Source organism: Neofelis nebulosa, chromosome 7 (genome assembly GCF_028018385.1).
Source record: "Neofelis nebulosa isolate mNeoNeb1 chromosome 7, mNeoNeb1.pri, whole genome shotgun sequence".
Taxonomy (NCBI): Eukaryota; Metazoa; Chordata; class Mammalia; order Carnivora; family Felidae; genus Neofelis; species Neofelis nebulosa.
The window spans coordinates 138,883,638-138,905,588 of NC_080788.1; the positions used below are offsets into that span (position 1 = coordinate 138,883,638).

The following is a 21,951-nucleotide window of genomic DNA, read 5'->3' on the forward strand; positions in this document are numbered from 1 at the left end:
ACGTCAAGCACGGACGTGTTGCCCTGAGACACCTCTTTTATCATCGTTTAAACATTTTACCTTGGCCGCTTCCCTTCCTGAAATCTTGATTCCCGCTGGCGTGGGGTCACACCCTTCCTCTGGGCTCTCGGTCCCCTGCGTGCTCGGAGCTCAGGCGTCACCCCCTTTACGCCGGGGAGTCGACCGAGCTCCCCTCCCTTCCTCACCCTCCAAAAACCCTGAAGACGAGCTCCTCCGCGCAAGACCTGTGTTTTCTCCAGGTCCGGATGCCTTGTGTGCCAAGACGGCATTCTCCCAGATAAACTTTTCTCTCCACTGAAATTCAAGCGCGAGCACCCTCCCCCCCCCAAACAACCACGCCTCGTACCTCTTCACACCCCCTGGGGACCCAGCGAGCACACGTATTCTCGCAAACGGTCCCATCAGAGCTGAATTTCCATCCATGCACAAGGCACACACAGATCAGCTGACGCCCCAAACCTTGGGGGCTTCATCAGGGAAAGGCAGCCTCCCGTCTGAGCGATCCCTCGTCCTCTGAAACCAGCCCGCGCGTGACCCCACGTCCTAGGCACGCCGAACGCTCACTCTGAGTGAGAAACACGGTATTTCTTACCTTTTTGCTTCTCATATAGGAAAGGCGGCCCTCGTGCGCGTCGGGGTAAGTGCAAAACAGGTACGTGGTGATGGCATGCTTTAGAAAGGAGTCACCAAGCATTTCAAGCCGCTCCAGGTTAAACCCATCGCTAGCATTTGAAAGGGTCAAAGCCTGCAGAATGAGTCCAGGGTTCGGGCCAAGAGTCCTCGAGGAGTAGCCGGGACAAGGGCTCTGCGCAGAAGCCCTCCCGTCCCGGGGCGCGGGAACAGCTTCGTTAGTACCGGGCGTCGTGGCCGCTGCGGGACTTCCATCTGAGGTAGATGTGTTAGCATTTCCATCAAGGTATTTGTTACTCAGGAGAGTACATTCATCGCTGGGCTTGGGCTGGTTCTCGTGACTGTATAAATTCTGAATGGGATATGAGGTAGTTGGTTGTACAGGTATTTCCTGCTTGTAGTAACTCAGCTGATTTCCTTGGCAAAAGTCTCTGTTAGCTAAATCGCAACTGCCATTGGCAAGGTTTTTATTGTACGAAAGACCGTTGGTCGCCGTGAGATCTGTCGAAGCTTCGATCTGGAGCTTACTGGGTGACTCACCGAAGAGCGTTCTGCAGTTCACAGACATTTGGTCGTGATTTTCTAGAGAGGAGGTTCTAATAGCACCTTGACGTGCAGCATTTTCAGGGACTACAATTGTGCTGTGCTTACAGTAATTATCGTTTTCAGCCCAAGAGGAGCTAGCAATTGAGATGAAGGATTTGCTGTCAATAGATTTCTTCCACCCGAAGTCTAGGTTGGGGTATCTGCAAAGACATTTTTACAACTTCGTCAGACCCTTCAAAAGGGCGAGGTCCAGAGCAAGAACAACGTCAACGACATAAATAAGTAAAATAACGATCCCTCCAAACGAGCTCCCACTTTGGAGGAGAAACAAGTCTCCGAGGCAGAAATCACCATATCGGAATTCTGCCCCGAGTACGTCAGGCAGCGGGACGTGGCTCCCTGCACCGCTTTAATCCGCCGCCCGACAGCAAGCGCGGGGTGGGGGCGACGCGCGGGGTTGGCAACGGGACCCGGAGCCACCGTCTGGGCTGGGATCCCAGGCCCTCCGGCTAATGAGCTCGTGATTTACGGAACCTCTCTGCGCCCCGGCTTCCCACACTCGGAAGAGGGCTGACCACTCCTACCCCACAGGGCTGTCCTAGTGATTAAATGACCCAAGACAGGCCACGGCATCCGAACCAGTGTTTGACGCCGAGGTAAGTACTCAGCAAATGCAGCTGTGACTACTACTATCCTGTTTTAAGATTCCTTAATCCCTGGAACCACTGTGGTCTCCACAATTGGGTAACCGAAATTAATCTGAGTGGTTAAGCCAATAATTTCCTTAGAACGCGGAAACTTTCCTAGCGGGAAGAGAAAAAGACAAGGAACATCTTGAGGCAATTGCCATTTAATATAGACTTGATTTTACAGAAGAGGAAGTGGTCTTCCAATGTCAGCAGGGCAACAAAGAACTGTTTCCGTTTTCGCTCTGACCGCCATCACTGAAGGAGGAACGACCCCCTTCTCCCTGTGCAACTTCACAAGAATGTAGGAATCAAAGGATGCATTTATTTCATGTGTGAGACATCCGTGCTTTCTTTTTAAGCTTTTAAGAACTGTTTTATATAAAATTAAAATCGGAACTTAATGCAGTTCTTCTGCAAACAGGCTTCCGTAACCCCGCGCTCCTTCTGGCTGACAGCACAGGCATACCTAAAATCCACGGGAAGTGATCGGACTCCCACGCCAGCATCGCTGGCCGTTTGGGCTCTTAGCTCCTCTGCGGTCAGAAGGCAGTGAAGGCGGTACAGTATGCTAGGGAGACAGACTGCTTTTCTCCACAGTGATGCTGGAATCGGATGTATAGCACAGAGCTCTGGAACCAGGATCTTTGAATAAGCAAAAATGTGGACAAATATAAGGCAAACACACAAAAGAATAAAAAATTAAAGACCAGTTTCACTAATGGATAAAGACGAAAATCGTGAATATTAGTAAAGTCTTACTTCTAAAAGCAATCCCTTTTAAGGCTTAAGGCTTAAGGCTGAATGGGATTTAATCTAGGATTTATAAGGATGAATCGAATTTTGCCAATGGACCAAGTATCAAAGGAAACCCATCATATTTCCAAAAAGCCATTCAAATACAGGTTCACACACGGTATTAGCTAAAACATGACAAAGCCTAAGTGTTGGGGATCTTCCAGAAACTTCCTAAGTCACTCAGTTCAACCTGCTGATAAAGAAGTCAAACTTAACGTTTCAAAATAGTAAATGATGCTAGAGTAATAGTGAACACATTACCTGTTTATTCTGCAGACTTTCCCACTTGGCTTTTCTCTTCTCAGCACTGCTTAGAGGAAGGGCTTTCCCCTTCTGATTCAAATGGCGAGGTGTCAAAAGATTCAGTCTATAAGAATTTCAAAATATTTTTATCAAACAAAAAGAAGTATCCCCCCCCCCCGCCACCCCGACCCTTCACAGGGGTTGTCTAGCTCAGTGTGCCTACAAATCACCTAAAGAGCTCATTTAAACTGAGGACTCCTGGACCCCACCCTGGGCAGTTCTCTGTGCAAAGAATCTCCCGGTTTCAGAGTTGACAGGCAGGCAGTGGGACAGTGACCCCCTCTGGTTGTCTGCCGACCTCTGCAAATAGTGCCTCAGGTGACAGTCAAATGCCATCTCTGAAACCCCTTACCTCGAAGATGTGTGGTCCACATCCAGCAGTGGCTGGTTGAGATTGGTCAGATCAAGGTTATACTTTGTTTTATAATATTCTGCAAAGGTTTCATACTCAGGGGAAGGAAATTTACTCAGTGGGGTAAGATCAGTGTATACATCAGCTACATAAAATCGATGAGGCTGATCAAAATTACGGTATCTAAAAAAGAAAAACAATACATTTGAGGCGACTATTCTCAACGCGTGTTTTTAATATGAAAATGCAAATTATGATTTTAAAGTTCAAAGGTTAAAAACAAATAGCGCTGATGAACACTTCAATTCCAAATAATATATTTGAAGTGGGTGTCAGATGAAAATTATGTTTATATTAAGTAAAAATTGCTTCTCCATTCCGCCCTACCTTATGGTTAACCTCATTCTAAAGATCTCTGATCACTCTGATTAACACATGAAAGCTACATGGCACCTTTAACTCTCTCTTAGTTTCACTAATATATACGGGGCAGAACACTCTCAACATCCTACCAACTGAGTGAGCAAGCACTCTGCATTACAAACATGCTGAACGTGAAAGGTGCCTGCCACATAAATGCATGAAGGCACCACCCATGGTATTAACAGTCTGATGGCAGCTACCATTTAAAACAGGACTTTAAGGGGCGCCAGGGTGGCTCAGCCAGTTAAGCGTTGGACTTCGGCTCAGGTCGCGAGCTCACAGTTCGTGGGTTTGAGCCCCTTGTCGAGCTCTGTGCTTGACAGCTCGGAGCCTGGAGCCTGGAGCCTGGAGCCTGGAGCCTGCTTCGGATTCTGTGTCTCCCTCTCTCTCTGCCCATCCCCTGCTAGCTAGCACTCTGTCTCTGTCTCTCAAAAATGAATAATAATAAAGTCAAAAAAAGTTTTTAAATATGATTTTAAGTTGCAAAGAAGAAAAAAAAACAGAAATCAGGAAAGACCGAATTACAGCCAGTACTCTACTTTTATGAAAGGTTCCTATATTTAAGTTTATTGCTCAGAAACTATCCCCTAAATTCTTACAAAATAAGAAAAAAAGCATCCTGATTTACTACTTCATTGCATTTAATACCATTATTCCCTATAAGAAGTTTAAGAAGCTATTGTTTACAATCAAATTCTTTAAGACTTTGGGGATTAAAACAAGGAAGATTTTGGGGTGCCCGGGTGGCTCAGTCAGTAAGCATCCGACTTCAGCTCAGGTCATGATCTCACGGTTCGCAGGTCTGAGCTCTGGGTTGGACTCCGCGCTGACAGCTCAGAGCCTGCTTGGGATTCTCCCTCCCTTCTTCCCTCTCTCCCTCCCCTCGCTCTCTCCTTCCCCTCGTTCTCTAAGAAATAAATAAACTGGAAAAAAAAAAAAGGACGAAGATTTTAAGAAAGCCTTTCAACAGCATGTAGATGATCTGAACTTCACAAAATCAAACCCCTCCACCCACAGCGTCCGAGGTGTGGTTTCTCACAAGAGGAAGTCAGCTAGGGAGAACAGGCCCCACCAGGAAGAGACACCTACGCTTCCCAGGAGATACATCAATGCCACGGCCCCCCTGGGTTTCCACGCGAGGGAGCGACTCTCCCGAAACAAAGTGCCACCCCCGCTCCGCTTAGACACTCACCTCGGAATGATGACTGCGTCCTGGTAATCTTCTAATTTAAAAACAAAGGGTGTTTCTTTTGAATACTTTGTGCTGGGAATGCCTATGCGAGCTTCAGATTTCTCAATATCTTCCATGAATTTAAAGTCAATGTCCAAAGTGCTGGAGTCATTCACTTAGGGAAGGAAAAGACTCTTTAGCTCGTTAAAACAGAATACGGGTGGGATTCTTACTTAAGCTACGTATCCGAGTAGGTGTCTAATTTGGAGTGGTCTCTAGTAAGAGATTTCTCTAGCGGCCACCATAAACTAACGTTACGCAAGCTTCCCTTTTCCAGCTAGTATCGGCCAACACGTCAGAGTCTGGGCCCTTCTTACCAACGTTAAGAGGTAGAACACAGTATGCTGAATCAGCGTCTGTGGGTTTAAATTCTAGTGCAGGTTTTTCAAGCCGAAGAATATGAGAGAATATATACTGGTGAAGTCTTGTGATCAACTCAAGCATTTGGAGAGACAACGTGAAACCAGACTTCTTCAACTCAATGGATATGGTAACCTCTCCGGAGCGCGTGTACACAGGAAAGTGCGGGATCTTAGCAAAAAGAAAAATCAAGCATCCCCAGAGTTAACAGGTATTTTATTCCATCACAAATATTTCATTTCAGAGGGGGGACGACGCTGTCAATCCGGGGAACAGAAGGGACACCTTGATTTTTAAGCAGCAAACATTCTGAGGTAACGAGAGATAGCTTTAGCCGTTCCCTCTTATCGATAGCAGTCCTAAAGAGCTGTCTACCTGAGGTATGGGTTTGGCCGTCAGTATTCCAAAGCATCTCGTGGTGTCCTCAGGGGGATAGAGCTTCCGCCTTCTGAAGTTGAGTTCATCAGGTAAGGGTGTCGTCAGAACCATTCCTATCACATACAGGTAACAGGGCTGATCGGGTTTGGGATAGCTATCCCTCAAACATTCCGGAATCTAAAATTAGAAAGAAAACTTAAGCAAGGGTGACAGCCTCTTGTCCAGACACTGGCAAACAAACAAACAAATTTACTTGCAGCTTTCCTAAAAGCTGATGAGAAAAAGGGAAGCAAACACCCAGGGCAGGAGGCCTCATTCCTTAACTCTGGGGGACAGCCAGCGCTGCTCAGGCCTGGGCTCTGGTGGCCCATGGTCACCTTCCTTATAATGCACTGCTGACTCTAACACCAAAACTTTATAAAAACGACCAAACCCTGTAGGGCATTTTCTTAGAAACACTCTTCATTTCAGCTCTTTCTTTTGATCAGAGAACTCTTCCTTGGGGCTTTTAGTCCTTACTCACTGCAGAATATCAGAAAACATGCAAAATTTTACAAGTCCCACGTAACTGTATTGCTCAGATATCACCTCTACTATTAACTTTTTGACAGACTGCATCGTCTTCCAGATGTTTTCCTGTGTGCAAACGTGGATCAACATACACACACACGTGTGCTTCATCACCCATGGAATGACACAACAAAGACTGTCGTCACCTTATTTCTTTTATCTCCAATTCCTACAATGAGAACATCTTTCTTGGTCAATACAGATCTGTATCATTTTTAATGGCTATGTAGTTATAGGAGTAAAATGCAGTTTAACGAGCCTGAGACTGTTTCCAAGCTCTCAATAGTCACACAACCCTACGCAACAGAGTCGTGAAGTTTCTGAGGCTCAGGGGCATAAATTGCATCCGTAGTTAAAAGGCACAGAAATACTGGTGAGGAGACAGGGTTATCAGAATGCCAGATAATCCAGAATGTATCTATTGATTAAAACTGATTATGACTGACGACCTTTGTCACAGGAAACAAGCCCAGTGGTCTCCGGGGTAAATGTCGAGTAGGAAGACAGAGAAGCAAACCCTTGAGGAAAACTGAGGGAAACAAGCATTTCAGGGAACGGGTTAATATTCATCATTTTTAAACAACTGACATGATTTTGAATCTTGAAAATGCTCAGCTGAGTGAAAACCTTCTAAAAAGTAAAATGCTCAACAGCGCTGCAAAAAAAACCCCAGAAGAACCATACTTCTAGGCTAGGATGAAAAATACACAGCAAAATTTTGCTTTTGTTTGCAACTCTTTTTTTTTTTTTATGTTTATTTCTGAGAGTGAAAGAGACAGAGCGTGAACGGGGGAGGGCAGACAGAGAAGGAGACAACAGAATCCAAAGCAGGCTCCAGGCTCCGAGCTGTCAGCACAGAGCCCGACACGGGGCTTGAGATCATGACCTGAGCCAAAGTCGGACGCTCAACTGACCGAGCCACCCAGGCGCCCCTGTTTGTAATTCTTATGGGGGAAAAATCTTAACAAGTATTTTTTCAATAAGACCTTCAGTCCAGTACGGCTCTGCCCGGAAGTCAGACTCAGGGACGTCTTAGGACATGAATCCTGCCAGGATGCCACAGAGTTAGCCAGACGCGGCACGCTGGCGGAACTGGCTTTGACCGCAGGCGGGCCACATCCTGGCTCCCGACAAATCCTTGAGCGGGCACCCTTCCACCTGACTATCTTATCGTGCAAATCCTCTCTTGTCTTAGTCCCGAACGCAAACGAGGCCAACGTCTTCCCGCTAAAGGGAATGAAACAAAAAACACCTCTCTAAAGGGAACGAACTCATTCTGGACAGAATTTGACAAATGAGGCCAAACTCCTTTTGAGGAGAAATACAAAAGCAATGTCCTAAGTGGGAAAGAGCACAGAGCGCACACGGGAACGAGGAGGGGCCGGCTGATCTGGCAGAAGCAGTGATGGGAGGAAGCGAGCTGAGATCCCAAGCGGGCCAAATTACGAGGCCTGGGAAGCCAAGCAGGGGAATGCAGATTTGAGGGAGCAGGAAATAAAAAGTCAGAAAGGCTAGATTCATATGCAGTTCTAACCGATACTAACTGCCTTTGGGTAGCACTGTCTTCGCTTTGTGGAACCTGGTCTTCCCGGAACACTGGTCTCTTCTTCGTCATGTAAATCGAGCTCTTCTTCATATTTAACCGTCTCTTTCCCAACTGGCATCAAATGGTCATCCAGTTCACCTAGGAAATGTACCGAGAATTAACATAAACAATCCGGATTTTGCCTCTCTAATAAGTAAATAATCCAGAGAGGCACGATATTAGAAAGCAACGGGAAGGGGGGTGAAAACTAAAGCAGCTTTGCTTTAATAGCACAGCGTAATCGGACGTGATGCTTCAGGGAGGCTATTTTGGCGCTCATAAAAGTCAACATGAGCAGGATTACAAACTCTGCTCCGAGATGCAGAAATAACGTCTAAACGAGGCACAGCACAGGGAGTATAGCGCAAGGTGCTAGAATAGCATTGTATGGTGACAGATGGCAGCTACACTTGCAGGGGGCACAGCATAACGTCCAGACTTGGGGAACCACCATGTCGTACGCCAGAGACTGATGTAACATCGTGTGTTAACTACACTTCAATTAAAAAAAAAAAAAAAAAGTGTTTTTAAATGATGTCTGAACAGAGAAACAGCACTCTGTTTTACAAAGTCTATGGACAACAAGACTTCCCTTTTTTTTTAAGTGGATTAATTTGTAAACCAAACCGATCTGAGAAAACGACCCATTAAAACACAAACGCTCATGACTCAACAGTTACAAGAAGACCTTTATGTGTTGAAAAGGGGTCAGTAAAGGGAGCAAATACATTACAGGTATTCGCAGGGAAGCTGGGGCCTCAAAGCTGGTACATGTCACGGGACCCTCACGTTACACCGTATTTACGTACGTACGTCCGCCTTCACCAGAGCACAAGGAGAGCAGCGAGTTCAGAGGTCCTTGATGTGCTTTTGTTTTACAAGGGTTTCAACCTGAGTTTTATCTGCATGTGCTTTTCAATCACTCTTACCAATTTTGTGCAGTTTTTCACAGCAAATGAGAGCTACAACTCTTTCGGCCAATCGTATACAGCTCATTGGCGGACCCTGAAAGTAACAAAAGACATTTCCACTGTACATGAGCGTAGCTATTGATCATCAGCACATACGACTTCTAGGAAGCCTCTGCCCCAGCATCTTTAAAGCTGAACTTTACCAGAGTAAAGTTCTTCATTTTGAAAAATGCCAACAAGTTTGTTAAAACCCTGATTTCCACAGTTGAAACGGCCATTTTTAAAAGTCCTGCCCAGTAAAACCTAGATCAGCTATGATGGAGATCTGACAATTTTAATGAATACAGATTTCAGTAAGATTTTAACGTATCTTAGTTCGACTAATCTATGAAGAGGAAACAAACTAAAGATCTATCAAAATGTGACTATAACATACACATCAACAGCACAAATTTTCATATGTAAGAGAAATTAGTCATCCTGGAATATCTGGAAATCAGTACTGGGACCAAGCACAGCAGTTACACAGAGGCAGATTTTCAGGTGAACAACCAAACAACTACAAAAGCCCAAACACATTTAATAAATTCTGCTCCTGGAAGTATCGTAAGCCACAGCTGAGGGATTCGGTCAGAAACGCTGATACTAGTAAGATCTCAGAGGAAACTTTAGGGGTCATCTAGCTATGCAGTCTGTTGAGGATCTGAACGTGCAGTTGACCACAAAAGAGACTTATAAACCTTCCCTGGAGAACAGATTTAAAGTGGGGCGCCTGGGTGGCTCAGCCAGGGAAGCATCAGACTTTGGCTTGGGTCACGATCTCATGGTTTGTGGATTCGAGCCCTGTGTCAGGCTCTCTGCTGTCAGTGCAGGGCCCACGTCAGGTCCCATCTCCCTCTCTCTGCCCCCATCCCCCGCACACTCTCTAAAATAAATGAACATTAAATAAAATTAAGAAAAAAAAAGGTCTAAACCTAAGTTACCTATAACTTGCATTGGCGTAGAGAAGCTGAAAAAAAAACCCCATTAGTGACATATTTTCAAGGCACAATCATTTCTTTTTCTAAACTTACAACAATGGAGGCTCGAAGAGGTGAGTTAATTGGCAGATAAAGAGTTGAATAAAATGTACCATCAGGCAACTCTCGAGTTCTACATTTGGGAGCTAGATGAGTAAACGGATCACTTGGTAATCTAGCACAGTATCTGTGAAGAAAAAGAAATTCTGATGCTAAATCCACAACTGAGAAATAGGGGAAAAAAATCCGTTTTGGTGGTCATATCCTAAAGTTTAAGTTTTTATGTCCCTCTTCCCCTCCACTGGATTGGTACTGACACGGGAAGCGTGAGTTCCACTGCTTCCAACTTTCAGTAAGATGGAACAGTGCCGTCCAAAAGAATCGTCTGCCGTGACAGTCAGTGTCAACGCTGTCCGACAGAGCAGCCACGGAGCACTTGGAATGCGGTGAGGACAGCTAGGAAACTCACTTCGAATTTTATTTAACTTTGATTAAAGTTAAAACTCGAATTTAAAAAGGCACGTCCAGGGCTACCATACCGCACAGAAAAATATTGCGCGGAATCCGTAAGGAGAACACACGGCCAGGGTTTGGTCCTTACTGTCTTATGTGCCCTGGCAAACTACCAGGCCCCGCCCAAGGAAGGCGTCAGAAGAGGCCGGAAGGACAGCCCGGTACTGACATATCACAAAGCATCAGAACAAGAAGACCGCCCCTGCCCTCCCACCACACCCCACGGCAGTACAAGGAGAGGGATACGGAGCAGGAAGCTAGCTTCAAGGGCACTGAGACTGAGCAAGGAGGGCGCTGGCTGGGACAGGAAGGTAATCCGGCGGGGGCAGGACTCACACAAGGAGGGCAGCAGAATGAGCAGCTGCCCTGCAAGGTCATGACCCGTGCATTCGGGACACCCAAACACGGCGGCAGCCCTGCGAAGTAGGAGACCGCCTACCTTCAGGGATACTAAACGTAAAGTAACTATTTTGAGGACAATGGGAGTCCTATCTCTCACTATGGAAGGAGCCAGAAACAAAGATGGAAAAGAGGAAAGCTAGAATGAACCCTGTGGTGTCACGGTAAAAGTGGACGTAACAACATAAAGGTAGTCAGGTATGCAGATAAATACAGCTATAAATGTGCATGTGAATACACACACACACACACACACACACACACACACACACACACAGTTTCTAGCTCTGTCGACTAAGGAGCCTGAGAGTAGCAATACTCCAGAGGCAATGAACACACTTAGTACTCAGACTTTGGTTTCTAAACACCACTCATCTGCCACTAAAAAAAAAACCAGAAGCTTTTGGAGAAACAGCCAATATCTAGGCTGGGGCAAGGAAAATAGGAGTTAAATCTAGAACATCTTAGTGTGCCATAAAATAAGGAAGTGACCAAAGAACAATGGTGATGTAAAAAAGACTAGCTTGAAGGGGCTTCCACGGCCAAATCGGAGATAACTGTAACATCAAAACAAATAATAAATGATAGTGAACAGAATATAACCCACTCAATAAAACAGAAGTCCCTCAGTTTGTATTAGATAAAAACATTAATAAATAAAAAGAATAAATGAGTGGAGAAAAGAGAAAGCTCTTCGTCACGGCAGAATGCCAGCAAACAGAACAACGGAATCAGAAAATCACCATTTTGCAGATGCCACAGCAATGATCAATTCAGGCCAGAAATATCAATGGATACTTAAACTAATGGGTGAAACCAGGAAGAGGAATAAATTTTACACGGTCTTAAACCACCTCCCCACGAACTACACACACTATGGAGGGAGAAAAGGCAACTTTACGACAGAGGAAGCTGGCAGACCTTCTGGAAGTGATCAGGAGCCACCACCACCAGTGAGAGCACAAATCGACACTGAGCGCGCCCGGTGGGACGGGATGGGAACAGAGCATCCCTTCTGTGATGTGCCGGCTCCAGTGCACAACCTGGGGCTCAACGTCGGAAAGAGCAGATAAAGCCACGCTGAGAGACGGCCTACAAAATGGCTGGCCTGTAAGCTTCAAACGTTTCAAGGTCATTAAAGTCAAGGAAACTGAAGAATAATTCCAGGCTGAAGGAGACTGGAGAGATGAGAAAAACACACACAACTCCTGATCCTGGATTGGATCCTCTCCCTATCAAAAACATTCTCGCGAAACCTGAATGGGTCTCTCTGGGTGCGGGCCGTATGAGAGTTCTCTGCAGTATCCCTGCAACATTTTAAAGTGTGAAATGGTTTCAAATTAAAGAGTTAAAAAAAAAAATCTTATGTCGGTTGCTGCTTTATTTTGCCTCTGCACAGAAACTTATCCTGATACATAATCTAGGCACGTAGCTGCTTTTCTTAGTTCTTGGAAAGGTTATTACCAATTCTGGACAAAGTAAATTAGCCCATGATCAGAAATACAAGTTAATGTATCATCATCTTGTAATATCGCAGCTAATGGAAAATTCAACATCCCTCAACGTTCATGGCACGAGATTTTTCAGGATAAAAAAAAAAAAAATTCAGTGAGCAAGGTAAAATTAAATTAAATCTAATTAAAAGAAGCATCCCTTGGGGCACCTGGGTGGCTCAGGCAGTTGAGCGTCCTACGTGAGCTCAGGTCGTGATCTCATAGTTCGTGAGTTAGAGCCCTGCGTCAGGCCCCACGCTGACAGTTCGGGGCCTGCTTGGGATTCTCTCTCTCTCATCTCTCTCTGCCCCTCTCCAACTTGTGCTTTCTCTCGCTCTCAAGATAAATAAATAAACTTAAAAAAAAAAAAAAAATCATGCCTTCATTAAGTCAGCCTTCCAGCAAAACCTAAACATTTATCACCGTGCAATACAGTTTTTACCTTTTGACCAAAAAGGAGCATGAGTGGAAAAAAGCAACTTCTTTTCTTTCTCTCACCAAAATATTACAAGCCACAAATGCAAAGACTGGTGATTGTCTGCAACAGGTAAACACTACCATACTCGCAGGTTTAGACCTAAGCCTTGTAACACTCCTAGGTTTTCCACGCAAGTGACTTCATATCATACCTGTTGATGTGTCCGATGGCCGTGTTGATCGTGACTCGCGGACCACCATCATCGGGCCTCAACACGTATGGCGGGAACACATCGTCATCATCCACAACAGGTTCAACGTCAGTCTCACCCGCATCAACGGACTTGGAACACTTGTTTCTCAAGATCTGGACGTTGTAAAAACAGACTTTACGAGGAGAACAAATGCCGTGTTGCCCTATGTCAGTTGTCTGCCTCTGCATCTACGGAAAAAGCTCTCTTGACGTGCAACAGCGCTCTCTCCTAAACATGCTTCAGAATTCCAAAGTCACCTGATGCAGAAACTCCCTCCCGGAGCACTCCCCCCGCCCCAGCTCCAACCGTGGAGACACTCACCGCACGTGCACAAGGTTTGCACGGTACCGTATCTACACACACACGCACACGCACACACACGCACACGCACAGGGGCTGTGTCATCACCCTGTGACGGCTCCACAACTCAGCCCCTCAACTGGGACTGCAGCGCCCACACCAACAGGACACACTTTCCAGGCATTTTTCCCCCACAATCCACAGGACCATTTTCACCGTGGGCTCTCAAACAGTTCGTAAAATACTGCTGGCTCTGTGGTTACTTGACTTTTCTTACAATGTACACACTGCACACCCTTGCTGAGACTACGCTCTGTAGGTAAAACTGCTTTTACCCATTTCTTTGCACATAAAAAAAAAAACACCAAAAACTTAAAGACACCCTACTGACTCTCGGAACTTACCTTTTCAATAGCTTTGTATGTTTTAAGGTCTTCTTCAAAACTTTTTATTTTGTCTGTATCTGCTAACATTATGTAATTAGAGATCGGTGCCCTTGCTCGTCCCTTAGATTGAACATAGGATCGATACTCTGTGGGTAAATCAAAACGAACCACCAAGTTGCATTTTGGTATGTCAACACCCTCTTCCACAATGCTTGTCGCAATAAGCAGGTTGGTCTCATGTGCTCGAAATTTCCTAAGTACCTGAAAAAAGTCCACCAAGAGAAGCAATTCTAAGAAATTTCCAAAGGAACGGTGCAGTACCAGTAAGTGAAAACTGCCGTTTCTGACACGTGCGCAGAGAGACTCTGGTTTATTTTCAGCTGAGCGCGACTTGAAAAATCAAAGCGCCCTTCTGCTGTACACAAGTACGCACGAGCCACAGAAAGCCTTCCGGGCGGAGAGGCTGGCTTCTTCAATGGCCACCACAGAACGCAGCCAACAGTGACCAAATGAACCCGCTTCTGGAGTCCTGCTGACACTCTGACCTCACATAGGGTATCTTCCGGCCGTGACACTGTGCCAACAGCCTCCCAAAGACGGCAAGACTCTTTCACTAGAATCCCTAAAACACTTGTAATTCAAAATTACAAGTAAGGCATTATTTACTTTCTGGCATCTTGGGACATTTTTGATTTAAGGAATCAGAACTACTCATTAAAAAAGGTAAGTGAACAATTTTTTATGTTAGATTTAAAATAACACCATTTCCCAATCTAGGAGAAGTTAAATTATAAAGTAAGCTGCCTTTCAAACAGATCTATCATACTGGCTGTTAGACTCTCCAAACTTGGAATATTATCAAATAGCTACGACATAGAAAACGAACGCCAATGTGAATTAGTCTACCTTGAAGTTAAATAACAAACTTCAAATAAAAACTTTTTGTTTGCCAGCCAGAGCACTATATTAGGTTTCCCAACTTTACAATGCTGTCTCCTATATTAAAATCTTAGAATGTATGAAAAACTTTAAGCCCAAATCTTTAAAATATAGCATTATTTTTGAAGTATTCAAGGCAGAACTTTAAACGGAAAACAAAACACTTTATAGGAGAACAAATTCATTTTGTAGCTCAGTCATACGCAGTCAACAGGAGTTACGGTTACACATGCTTTGTTTTTCTAGGAAATGCCACCAGTCCAATAAAGGAAAATGAAATGGTTGATGGTAATTAAGACCAAATTGATTTCCTAGACGGCTATTCTAATTCTGAACATATGAATCACCAAACAGCTACCTCATAGGAGACGGCTAGTCCATCTATGAGCAAGTATTCTATGCGACCGAAAATGCCGCCAAGCAACTATGAAGAAAGGGAGCTCCTATGAGCAGAGTTCGTGTGTGTGTGTGTGTGTGTACATATATATACATATGTATGCATATATGTCTACATACATATTCTGAAAATTGTTACTGTACAATTATTTCAACTTAAGTTACCTCTTCCTGTTTTCTGAATTCTGCTTCCATCTGTTTGTTACGAGGCTGATTCTTTCCAATGCCATGTCCAGTTATAAAATTGCTGCTGATGTAAGCCAGCTCTGGATCTTGTTTGCCAGCTTCCTTTATCAATCTAAGAAAATTACATACATTTGGAAGTTAAGCATTGCTGAGGGAGAAAAAAAAAAATGTAAACTTTTTTGTTTGTGAGGTCTCCCTTCAAATGGAAATTACGTGTATTTTTCGCCAACATACCTAACAAAACGGGTCATGGTGGTTTTTGTTTTTTGTTTTGTTTTGTTACGTTTTGTTTTCAACTAGCTTAAACAGAAATCACTGCCACTCTTCACCGCGTCGATCTGTGGACCAAACACTTGTAACGCCAAATGCAGGGCTGATTTCGCCTGCCGAACAAAATGGCCACAGTACGTCCAACTTTCTAATTTGGCAGTGAGGACTTACTAGGAATGTAGCCCAGCAGGGGACAGAGCTAGGCAGGGAGAAACATGGAATCCTCAAACATCTTGGCCTCAGGCCAGGACCTATCGTGAAAAAGCCGCGCACACACACACACACACCTTGCAGCTGCAGTCAAGCCCCCGTTTCTATGGCCAAACTTCTGCAGAATGCGTACCAACACCCTGAGGCCAAGAGGGGATTGGGCGGCGGAGGCGAGGGAAACCTCATTCTCCGGCTACATGTACTAAGAGAGCTCCTGCTGTGTGCGAAACAGCAGGGTTATCTTAATCTCACCACAACGCCCTGTATCACTGGAAGCAGAGCTCCAGGGCAACGGATGCCTGTCTGCCGAGGCGCGCCTCCAGGCCCAACACTTTCCTGCCCCCAGGCCGCTGACACCCCCCCACCGCCCACCCCAGTTCTGCACAACAGAACACGCCAGACTTCGGCACGGCAGTCGGTGCCAGAGCCCCCATCCCATCCTGTCACTGAAGACAGGCTCCCCAACTCGTCCCTCCTCCTGCCTGTTGCTCTGTATTAATCCAGAACGCCAGTAACCTAAAGCGGGCCTTCTGGTTGAGAGATGGAAGAAAGCTACAGGAGGGGGGTCACGTTACTCGGGGACAGAGGTTAACAGTTAGCGTTGCCATTACAGCTATTTTGGAAATATCCACATTCAAAAACTCAGCACGCGGGATAAATGGTTCCACACCTGACGTAAGTGATTCCAGATGGTTCTTCTGAAGTCATACGCATAGTATAAATTCCTAATAGAAAACTGCATTTTTAAGTCAAACCATTCTTTTTTTTTTTTTTTAAATACATGAAACAGACTAATATCAAAGAGCTGGAAGAAACCTTGAGTGGCCATCTAGAATATCTCCCTGCCTCCCGATCAGCCAAACACATGCATGTCTAGGTTAGTTTACACGTCTGTTCTACATTCAAATACTTAAAATGTTCAGAATCAGAAACCTCCTTAATATGTTCCAAGCTTTGTTTAGTTATTATAATAAGCTTACGATGTCAGTAACAGAAAGAAGCGTTACAGGCCAAGAAATCGCATGCCTGAAATACAAAATTTATTATCTTAGAAATAGGTACTTCCAAAGGATTGTGTATGCAAATAAGCATCAAGAGGTTAAAAAATGCACTTCATGTCAGGCAGTAGGCAAAATAATTCATTCAGTCAGGCAAAGGATGTGTTTTACTTTGCCAACATGATCACGTTAGCAGATTTCAACGAGCTGAGAAGCAGAAGGCACAAAGAGTAAACGTATTTCTCCTACTGAAACTCACATCAATACTGCAGAGGACAGAAGAGACAATATGCACATGAACAAACCCAATCTCTCGGAAGCAGTAATTAAACGCTATATACTTATGATGATGGTGTTTAGAGAGGAAACTTTATCAGATAAATGAGGGGATGCCTAATCACACTCCTGAGACAAAGCTATAGGCTTCCAGAGAAACAAGGATGGTCAGGGAGCTCACAAGCGAGTTACGCAAACTGCTGAGAGACTTCGCCGTACCATGAACAGAGGCCACGAAGTCTTACTTGTTTCTTTTGAGTTTCACACTGAGTGTCTGTCAGCTGTCGCACAAGCAAGCGGTTCATTAAGCCCTGCTGCTCTCTAGTGCACAGAGCTTCTCAAACTATCTGCAGCTAAGAACCAGTTATTTATTTTTTTCTAGTATCAAATCCATCAGAGAGTGGTATTTTTTGTCAACTTCCATGAAAATTTACTAAGAAAATGAAACAAATATTCAAGAGCCAATGGTCTTATATGCAGCAGACATCACTGTCAAAACTGAGAGTTTTTAGATGTTTGCTCTAAATCTCTGTACCTAGCTCACTCAGTTGGCACCAGCCCACATAATGCATTGTGTTACACGCATCGCCTCCCAGTTACATCAGAAACAGCATGGGCAGGGGCGCCTGGGTGGCTTAGTGGGCTGGGTGGCTGACTCTGGATTTTGGCTCGGGTCCTGATCTCAGTCTGTGAGATGGAGCCCCGCGTCAGGCTCTGTGCTGACAGTGCAGAGCTTGCTTGGGATATTGTCTCTCACTCTCTCTCTCAAGATAAAATAATAGATGTTAAAAAAAAAACCAAACAAACAAAAAACGAAGCAGCATGGTCAGAAATAGGAAATATGTGCACTAGATTCAGAAAACTAGAACTGTGATTTCACTAAGCTTGCAAATTTGTGCAGACAACCGTATGGGGAAAAAAACTCAAAGAAACAAACACATCGTTTGAAATGTCTGCCAAGTACTAAAATATGTGAACAATAGCTTTTAATAGTCTCCTTACACCCTACATTTTTTTAACAACATGAATTAATCAAATGTAATTCCTCTGCGATTCCACCAAAAGAACCATCACCGATGGTTCTAGTATGCAGACACTACGCGCCCCCAAACGTGTGTGTAGAGCACGTAAGGAAATGGCACCTACTGTATCAGGTGATAAAACAGCCATTTTTACATACGTTAAGAGACAGAGAAGTAATTTCTATCTTACAAATGAAGATGCTGAGGCTTTAAAGAGTTAAATAACTTTCGGGTTGCTCGGGTGGCTCAGTCAGTTGAGCGTCCAACCCTTGATTTCAGCTCAGGTCATGGCCTCGCAATTCGTGGGTCCGAGCCCCATGTCAGGCTTCGCACTATCAGTGTGGAATCTGCTTGGGATTCTCTCTCTCTCCCACTCTCTCTCTGCCCCTCTCCCCACGCATGTTCTCTCTCTCTCTCTCTCTCAAAATAATAAACACTTTTTGTAAAAGTTAAATAGCTTCCACAAAATACACATCTAAAAAAGTGAGTAGAAATAAAAGGAACTGGGGCTCGTTGACGAAATGGCTGATCAACAACAGAAAGGATGAGGGCACGTTGAAGGGACACAGAAGCTGACCTCAAGGAGCCCCAATGGCTCAGAGCAGAACAACGAGAGCAACAAGGTAAATGTCCAAATGTCAGGTTAAAGCCTGAAGTGCGAAACACACAAACGTGAGGGGTGCCCGGGTGGCTCAGTCCGTTGACCGTCCGACTTGGGCTTGGGTCACGATTGCGTGGTTCGTGGGTTCGAGCCCCGTGTTGGGCTGTGCTGACGGCTTGGAGCCTGGAGTCTGCTTCGGATTCCACTTCTCCCTCTCTCTCTGTCCCTCCCCTGCTCGTGCACTATCTCTCAAAAATGAATAAATGTTAAAAGACAATATTTTTTTATTTAAAAAAAAATTTTTTAATGTTTATTTATTTTTGAGACAGAGAGGGACAGAGCATGAATGGGGAGGGTGAGAGAGAGAGGGAGACACAGAATCTGAAGCAGGCTCCAGGCTCTGAGCTGTCAGCAAAGAGCCTGACGTGGGGCTCGAACTCACGGACCGTGAGATCATGACCCGAGCTGAAGTCGGACGCTTAACCGACTGAGCCACCCAGGCGCCCCTAAAAGAAAATATTTAAAAAAATAAACGAGTCCACAGTGAGAAAAGAACCTAAGTCAATGAATATAAATAATAAATAGGATCAAAGAGAGAAGAAGTTTTCCTCACAGAAGAATTCCAATAATAAATGAATTGGCTTAGTGATCTGCTTCCACAGAATAAAGTAAGGAGAAAAAGAACACCTTCCAAGAAAAACCTGGCAAACACTACCATAACCACGTGACGAGGTTTCATGTCACTGGTGATGTCTCACGTCGATGACCATGAGTCCCCCTGATGCGATGTGATGAGAAGGGCACTTCATCTCTACAGTATTCTTCCATATCCTAAATCCCTATTTTTTTTATTTTATTTTATTTTATTTTTTTTAAAATTTTTTTTTTTTTCAACGTTTTTTATTTATTTTTGGGACAGAGAGAGACATAGCATGAACGGGGGAGGGGCAGAGAGAGAGGGAGACACAGAATCGGAAACAGGCTCCAGGCTCTGAGCCATCAGCCCAGAGCCTGACGCGGGGCTCGAACTCACTGACCGCGAGATCGTGGCCTGGCTGAAGTCAGACGCTTAACCGACTGCGCCACCCAGGCGCCCCCCTAAATCCCTATTTTAATCCTGAGAAAAACATCAGACAAATTCAAATTGAGAGCTAGTCTACAAACTACCTGGCCAGTACTCCTCAAGACTGTCAAGGTCATCAGAACCACAGAAAAAGAGAAAATACAAGAGACCAGTGGAGATCAGGGACACACAACTAGATGCAACATGCTACCTGGGGTTAAGACGATGACACTAATGGGAAAACTGGTAAATGAAACTGAAGTCTGAAGTTTGGTTAACAGTAACGCACCAATGTTAGTTTCCTGGTTGGGCCAAATGTACACGATAATGTCAGATGTTAACAATGGATGGGGGAAGCCAACTAAGGGGGACAAGGGAGTTCTGTAATCTCTTTACAACTTTTCTGTAAACATTTAAGTTACTAGGGAGACAGAGGGAGAGGGGTAGAGAGAGGATGTAAACCCAGGCGTGTCAGATTCGATTGTCATACAAGACTAATAAATGACACAGTGAAAAGGGCCACATCTGCCTTATTTTGGGAGGATCACAAACGGAGTCTTCACCTCCTCATCTATGATACAGTTAATACATGCACCTTCCTGTCTCATGGAGTGTTGGAAAATTTAAAAATAGATCTAAAAGCGGGTCTCCTGGGTGGCTCAGTCGGTTGAGCGTCCAACCGGCTCAGGTCATGATCTTGCAGTCTTTGAGTTCGAGCCCCACGTCGGGCCCTGTGCTGACAGCTCAGAGCCTGGAGCCTGCTTCGGATTCTGCGTCTCCCTCTCTCTCTGCCCCTCCCCCACTCACACCGTATCTCTCTCTCTCTCTCAAAAATAAACGTTAGAAGAAAAAATTTTTAAATATATATCTAAAAGGTAAGTTAGAAACCAAGGTATCTGGGTGGCTCAGTCAGGTAAGCGTCCGACTCTTGGTTTCGGCTCAGGTCATGATCTCGCAGTTCATGGGTTCAAGCTCTGCACTGGGTTCTGTGCTGACAGTGCAGAGCCTGCCTGGGATTCTCTCTCTCCCTCTCTTTCTGCCCCTCCCTTGCTCTCACTCCCTGTCTCAAAAAATAAACTAAAAAAACAAAACAAAATTAAAGGTAAGTTATAAACCATAAAGCCCATACATAAGGCAAAAGGAAAAGTGTAATCCTAAGACTATACACGTGGCTACATTACACACAGAAGTAGCTATGATTCATTTTTTTCAATTAGGAGAGGACAAAACTGCCCATGTATCACAATAGCTTAGACTCCCATGAAACTATTCACTGAGGAAGGGTTTTCCTCCCATTAAACTGATGGAAGGAAAGAATGTGGATTTCAGGAAGTTTTTCTAAGCTTATTAAAAAGCTTACTGGAACAAGACCTCTATTGTATATTTCATTAGCTGCCCATAAAGTTGACTCTCAAACCGCTCTTGATTCATCATCCAACACTAAATTCCAGGCACTTTTCATGAAAGCTGATCACAATTAATCTGATCCTCAAAGCCAATAGGAAATAACTGATTGGTTTTTGATACACGGTTTCAGGCTAGTATTCCTGCAGTGAAAACTGGCACAGCTCTACCTTGAAGAATTCACGTAGAGAAGAGGGAGAAGAAGAAAATGTACCCCATTTCTTCCAAGTCCCCTAAAGTGTATTTAATTCTTAAACCATCCTGTCTGGGGGCAGGGCTATAATGAAGCTTGGAGCTGACCCTTGAAATGCCTCTCCCCCATTCTAAGAAACAATCCTGACGGTCATGCGCTCCCTGGTCTGTGTCCCGGATGGTCTGCCCACTATAAAGCGCTGGTTTTTAGTGTTCTGTGATGCCCAAGGGCATCATGATTGTAGAAGGATCTGGAAACTAGGAGGGAGGATATCAGGATTCTAGAACTGTCTCTGCCACTGCCTAGCAATTTCACTCGGAGCCAATCACTTTTCCTCCTGAGGCCCTTTCTTTTTTATACAAATAAGTAGGCTGGATTAGATAGTCAATGAGTCCCTTTCCAACGTTAAACTTCGGATTCCAATGTAATTCACTACCTAACATTATTTTACTTTGTATTCATCATAAGGATCAGGCCCAATGACTATGAAAATTACCAGACTAAAAACCGCCAGATGACTACCCCAGAGTCCAATTTCTCATTACTCAAGTAAGTTTTCAAAGCCCCAAAACAGTGAGAAGCAGTTGGGGGGGGGGGGGGGGGGGGGGGGAGGGAAATCCCAAATTACCACAGGAACCAAAGCCGAATTTCTCCTCAGAGATCACTACTCGCGGAACTGGCTCTTAGAGATCAGCTCTGGCCAGTTAATGGATCTCAGAGAGAAACAGATCGTCGTCTGATTGTCTGAAGCACAAAATAAGGCCCCTTTCTGGCCCTTTGATGCCACAGCATCTGTACACAAACCAGGAAGAACCACA

The 21,951-nt window shown here is 44.7% G+C and overlaps 1 protein-coding gene across 5 annotated transcripts in view; it reads right to left on the bottom strand.

Annotated features, from left to right (window-relative positions):
- Positions 1–21,951, bottom strand: part of DICER1 (dicer 1, ribonuclease III) — a 69,076-nt gene that overhangs the window by 12,414 nt on the left and 34,711 nt on the right. For all 5 annotated transcript variants that reach the window (XM_058740195.1, XM_058740197.1, XM_058740196.1 and 2 more), the window contains exons 11-23: positions 15,076–15,208; positions 13,594–13,836; positions 12,848–13,002; positions 9,868–10,000; positions 8,813–8,888; positions 7,843–7,982; positions 5,726–5,905; positions 5,308–5,521; positions 4,952–5,105; positions 3,337–3,519; positions 2,943–3,048; positions 2,353–2,528; positions 614–1,397 (exon numbers count right to left, since the gene is read on the bottom strand). In XM_058740195.1, coding sequence (XP_058596178.1) covers positions 614–1,397; positions 2,353–2,528; positions 2,943–3,048; positions 3,337–3,519; positions 4,952–5,105; positions 5,308–5,521; positions 5,726–5,905; positions 7,843–7,982; positions 8,813–8,888; positions 9,868–10,000; positions 12,848–13,002; positions 13,594–13,836; positions 15,076–15,208 — 2,677 coding nt within the window. The remainder of the gene's footprint in view (positions 1–613; positions 1,398–2,352; positions 2,529–2,942; positions 3,049–3,336; positions 3,520–4,951; positions 5,106–5,307; positions 5,522–5,725; positions 5,906–7,842; positions 7,983–8,812; positions 8,889–9,867; positions 10,001–12,847; positions 13,003–13,593; positions 13,837–15,075; positions 15,209–21,951) is intronic.